General features: G+C 45.1%; 1 protein-coding gene across 1 annotated transcript; it reads right to left on the reverse strand.

Moving 5' to 3' along the window:
* Window positions 1-310: 310 nt before the first annotated feature.
* Window positions 311-5087, reverse strand: LOC144115752 (uncharacterized). Its single transcript, XM_077650247.1, has 4 exons — window positions 5017-5087; window positions 1699-1806; window positions 871-1170; window positions 311-600 (listed from the first exon to the last, which is right to left on the reverse strand). Exons 3-4 carry the CDS (start codon window positions 1048-1050, stop codon window positions 439-441), a joined length of 342 nt encoding a protein of 113 aa, XP_077506373.1. The 5' UTR covers window positions 1051-1170; window positions 1699-1806; window positions 5017-5087; the 3' UTR covers window positions 311-438.
* Window positions 5088-5843: the final 756 nt, after the last annotated feature.

Below are 5843 nucleotides of genomic sequence, written 5' to 3' on the forward strand. Positions count from 1 at the left end.
TGGTCACATAGCTCCAGTGCTTTATTTTGAGATAATTTCAAGTTTGGTCCTGGAACAAACGCACATTCCATTACATTTGTATTTAACGAAATGTGCATCATAAGCGATTGTGGCACATTGCCGAAGGCCGGAGGCATGGAACAAAAAGTATGGGGAAGAAAAACTGCCACATTTTTTCTCTGCATTATTTTGAACACCCAGGCTTCAAGAATGACTGTAAAGCCTCATTTTTGTTTAGGTTTGAAAACGATATATATTTTTTCTGACAAAGCTATCTATGAATTGTTAAGTGCAACCTCACAGAACCTCCTTCACTTTCCGTTAATACAGAAAACTTCAAAATCAAGAATGCATTTGATTGCAACATTCAACATATAACCCAACTGAAAATTTTCAAAGCATAATGTTCCTGAAGTAGTTAATGATACATTTTATGTACTAAACAGGGATTACAGGTGTCCCACTTTCTTCCAACTGTTGCTTTGAGTGAATACAAGTAATGTCTAGTAGCCGTCTCACCATGACTGCAACCCTCCTGGCTTGCAGAGACGGTCTTGCAGTGGCTTGTGCATTTCCAGTGCCTTGTCTTAGGCCGGCCACCTGCATGGACACGAACACACAGCTGTTGTGAGGACACACAAAAGCAAGTCAACTTGACCTTTCTGCTCAGAATGCTACCAAAAAAAAACAAGTGCATGAAGCTGCAGACCACAGCCTTAAAAGAGAACAAGAAAAATAATCAAAATTTAATCCATTACTTAGGGAATAGAAAGGTTGCAAAATTGGGTTGCGCTCATTGGCCAACTGGCACAGGCAAATAGTGCAGCATATTTTTTGCATAATGCAGAAGTGTAAATGAATATAACTCACTGCAGCTTCGCGATCACTCTGGTTGCGGTCGAAGGGCAGCTGCCTGTGGCAAGGCTTCTTTCGCATCGGAGGGGACACAGGAATTGGCATTTCCTCTTCGGCAGATATGGTTCCTGAAGAATCTGTTTCCCACTCCATCAGGACCTCCACCTCTTGTTCCTTCAGTTCTTCTGCTGCCATCTCCTCTGGTGAAACACTGTGTTGCTCTGCAAGCGGCGGAGCAGTAGTTGTGCCTTGCGAGTCGCTTTGTGAGGGACCAGCAATTTCAGCAGCACTGCCGGCATCACACAGATGCTGCACCTGCAGCCATAATTAAGGGCAACAGAATCAAAGAATTTAGAACTGAACTGTGAGTGCTGACATGCATGTTGGTCTCTATCTATTTACACCTTATAAAACACATTTGCGAAATCACAAAAAAAAATTGGCCATGCAACTGTAAGTTTGGATGGATTCGCCACATAAAAGTGCCGTCTTAAGCATTTCTACGCTGGTATTTTTGCCTATTTTTTGACTGTGCAATGTTTCTAAGGTACTTGTTTCATCACGAGATAGCATGCAGTACAATTTACTAGCTTTAAAGTAACTGGAAGTGGAAAATAAGTGCAGTTGCAAGCAATGCAAGAGCATGGTGAGTGCTACGCAAAGTGTAATTGTAAAATGGTCCGAAATATGCTCCCTTGTGCATGTGTGTTACACTAATAAAATTTCATTAATTGTTATAGTCCTCAAAGAAATTTGCTGCATTGATTAAACATCTGCAATGCCCTCAGAAGAGGCCAATCTTGATCTCACTCTCACTAAACGAATTTGCACAGGTTTACATACTGATTCATTTGAGGGCTGTAGGCTTGTTTGTATAATATCCTTTTCATGCGGAACTTCTTGTTCACTTGCCGTTGCTGCAGCTGCTGTCGATGCTTCTCCTGTGTGTGTCTGCACAGAAGAAAATAGGCACGTAATAAGACAACACGCTTACTATTATGGAATAATTAAACATGGTTTGATGCGTGCTTCAGAAGTGGTATTACACAGTGTGGCAGTATCTTAAATCAGAATTTAGAGCAATTTTTAGAACTGAAAATTTTCTTTTTTTAGAATTTGAGCTGAGGTGCGCCGAGCTTTGAGCGCTAATATTTCTAATCTGGAGCACTTCGGGGCAATCGAACATTGGCATGGAAGCATTCTGGCATGTGTAGGTTAGTTTCCAAATCTCTTTGATTGGAAAAAAATGCTGGGAAATTACAAGTATGATGTACAATCAGGGTCAAAAGTCTCTGGACCACATGTGAATGAAACGAAGCCGATAGCCCCACTATTATTCGGCAGCTGGAGACCAGGGAAAATTTTTTTCTTTCATCTCTACAAGTGCGACCTCCACAGCCGCCGACTAATAGTATATAAGCTATCGGCTTCGTTTGAGTAACACGTGGTCCAGAGACTCTTGACCTCAACTGTACATGACCGCCACACGTCGCTTGTGAATTGTACCCGGAAATTCACAGCAAGTGGATTGATCATGCTTGATAGAGACACCAGCAGGCCGTATTTTATTCATGTCAATGCCTCCCACTTCTGTTTTGATTAGGGTACACTGCGAGCATCACGCATATTGCAACCACAGGGCGATCAGTGTTGTGCGTTCAGGCCTAAGGTATCCCACAATGAGAAAGTCTGCTGTCAGCCAGACATGAGATATGTGTACCTACATATGTTGCCATTTCTGCGTCTGTGGCATTTCAATTTTTTTCACAATGCAGTCTTTGCTCAACGGCAACCAGTGTCATCCTTTTGCGGAAGATTGCGCCATCGTTGCATGCGAGTGCAATGGCGAGGGCAGTCGGTTTTCGTGCACAAAAAACACCACAATATTTAAGTTTTAGTATATCCCTCTATAATCAATCAATTTAATTAAGGGCCAACGCGCTTTGGCAGGCAACAATATTAGCATGAACAAGTCGTTTTAGGAAACTCCTACACAGCGCTAATTATTGCCTGTGAATCACTACTGTTAACTCTGCTCTTGGCACAGCGTATCTTGTAATGATCAATAATGATTGAATGGAATGTTTAAATGACTAAATAAAATAATTGAATACATAAGGCAATTAATTTCACCAATTACTCTGAGTATGTGATGAGATTGGTGAATTACTAATATTTCTTTTAGAACTGAATGAACAATAAAAATAACAATTAAATCATTTGATTGATAATTATTGAAAATAACTATTAGCTGTAAATTCATAAAATTAACAATGACATGGTATGTAATTGTTAATTAGTGTTTGATTCGTAATTAATCAATTTTACCATCAATGCACAATTACATTACTATATCAGAGGAGGCAACGGAAGGAGAATTCAATGCACCTTTAATTTTTTTCATATGGTAGTGCTCAATATGTCTTAAGGAATCGCTGATCAGTGCGTGCGCGGCAGGCTACAACTAATGCGACTGACGAAAACGTCCGAACTTTTTTTTGCATTTGCTTCCCCTAAACCACGCCCCTTTATTGGCCTTCGCGCAAAAAAGCGACAGCGATCGATGCCCGCGCAAGAGCGCGCGCAGCTCGTCCGAATCGATACGCGAGTGCCTGGTGCTATGCATGTTTGCTGTAACTGAATTTTGTGTCCCGGATGTTCGCACCCTCTGAGACTCGGCGCAATGGCCATATAATATCAATCGCAGCGCATCTTTATTCGTATTAAACGAGTGTTCGAACCGTTATCAGTGGGCCCGACTGTAAAGATATGTTTGCGAGTAGGCATGTAAGGTCTACAAACAGATGCCATCATACTTACGTAGGCTAGGTCTAATCGATAGCCATATCTCAGGGAATTAAGAAGCGAGATAACACTGATAGCGAGAAGCGGCGTGTGTGGGCACGTGTGTGTGGCGGATGGGGGGGGGGGGTAGCGCGCAGACCGGCATACTCGCAGACCTCATAAACGCTGCCAGCAGCTTTGGGAGGCGAGGGTTCGGCTTGTTTCAAAGCTCGCCTCGTTCGCAAACGCACGCGCGCGCACACACACACAACATGAAAAAAAAAAATACGAGGCAGCGAATAGGACTGACTTTGCCTGCCAAAAGGCCGCCCGTTGAAGAGATAGCATATCGCTTTTCGTGATGAAAACGAACAGTGGGGCTAAGCCGCAAGGGGTGGAGTACGTCGCAGCCCTGACTCGCGTAGGTTTATTAGCCCGGTTGGCCTTCGAATTTATCGGATGTAGACAAAAAGCGACGATGATCTGCGGGAACGACGCCACTAAAGGAGCTGTTCCGCAACAGTACAGGAAACTATACGTTTGTTTCAGGCTTTCATCGACATGTGGAGATTCAGTGAAGTTGCCGACAGGCATGCAGGCATTAAGGAGGGAGGCGTACGCTGCTCACGCATGTTCAGTGTAGTAAAATGATTATGATAGGTAAAGCTGGTTTCACACCGATATTACACAGTATATTATAGCCAGGTCTTCGCCCTAGCGCTGCAGGATAAAAAGAGACGTGCTGACAGCATGGATCCGAGATTCCCAGCAGACTGAATACTTTGTTCTTCACAAAATAAAAACAAATTCGAAAGGTCGAGAGCGCGGAGCCAACGAGAGAGAGACGGTTTGATGCTGTCTCGCCGCGCAGGTGTGAGGCATAAAAAGTTAGCGGCGCGGATGCGCGATATATATCGAGGCATCTCGTGTGTCCGACCCACGGCGGTGTCGGCGCGTACGTCCTCTTCTCGTCCTCTACAACACCATGCATGCATATGTCCTTAGAAAACCAGAGTGTCTTCAACTAGCGTATTCATGCATAGACAGAGCGGATTGATAATTAATGCTGTATAGATTTTAAGCTGAGCGCTACAATTGGGAATGACAGCTCGTTAAATTGTTTTGTCATGGCATAACCAACGTACGGCGGTCGGCAAACCTCGTCCCGGCTGGTGTCATATATGGTACTATACCGCGCATAGTTCTGAACTTGCTGTATACAACGCCACGAAATTGCGCATATGTGCATTGCAGTCGTGCTTATTATAGAAGCATTCACTCTCACTTAAATATTAGGGTGACTAAGCACGCAAAGATGTCGTCATATCAGTCACCTATTCGCTCCTATAAACACTCATGCACGCATATGCTACTTACAGCTGAAGCAAGAGAAAGCGATGGCACGGCGCTTGCAGTCAGTCGGCGAAGATTCCCTGTCGCAGCCTTGAAGTCCTCTCCACGAAAATGCAGGGAGCAAACAACGCTCCATTTTGTCGGCAACCAATTGTCCGAACGTTGCAGTGCGTCAGTCCACCGTTTTCTGGCGGCAGGGTCATTCGGAAACCTGTCGCGAAATATTGAAAAAAGAAATGTTACCCATTCATGCCCGTTGGGCTCTTTGCCATGCAGAACCACAGCGCATATGTTCACCGCAGCACTATGAAATATTCACTCACCGGTGGAACGAAACCTCCGAAGAAACTATTTCTGTGCGGCTCCTGCACCCGGGCACGCAGCACTTCATGATGCGGTGCCCGCCTGAGCCCGTCAAAAATGTTTCGGTTTCAGTTTCTCCGCGCTGGTGCGCGCATGCGCGCGCGCGGCGCTGATAAAAATCACCGCACGCCACCACGTGATATGGTCACGGGGGGACCGACTCCCTTCTTTTTGTATGCTTTTTGCTTTTTATGACTGGCTTCAAGGTTCTCTCCGGACGCTCCCTCCTCAGTTTTTTTTCCTCCATGGTCTGTGCCATGGTCTGTGCGCACGACTATAGTGCCTAGAAATATACTGGCTAGTGTGCGCAGCGCGCGCGTTTCTAACGGGAGGGCGAGGCCCGCGCCGCGATGACTGCGCGGAGAGGCCGCAAGGGGCGCTGCCGGTCGAGTGGGTGCGCCTGTCATCGGCAGGGTTGCCAGGTTTGGCGATTTCTCGCCAAATTGGCTACTTTTAGAGGCGTCTGGCGACAAAAATTTGAAGTTGGC

This window comes from Amblyomma americanum, chromosome 1, assembly GCF_052857255.1.
Source record: "Amblyomma americanum isolate KBUSLIRL-KWMA chromosome 1, ASM5285725v1, whole genome shotgun sequence".
Classification (NCBI taxonomy): domain Eukaryota; kingdom Metazoa; phylum Arthropoda; class Arachnida; order Ixodida; family Ixodidae; genus Amblyomma; species Amblyomma americanum.

What these genes read in the sequence shown, in the direction of transcription:
- LOC144115752 (XM_077650247.1), bottom strand. Translation starts at nt 1,050, where the DNA reads ATGGCAGCAGAAGAACTGAAGGAACAAGAGGTGGAGGTCCTGATGGAG. An exon ending in AGAGTGATCGCGAAGCTGCA is followed by an intron (nt 601 to 870) that starts GTGAGTTATATT and finishes GTGTCCATGCAG; the next exon opens with GTGGCCGGCCTAAGACAAGG.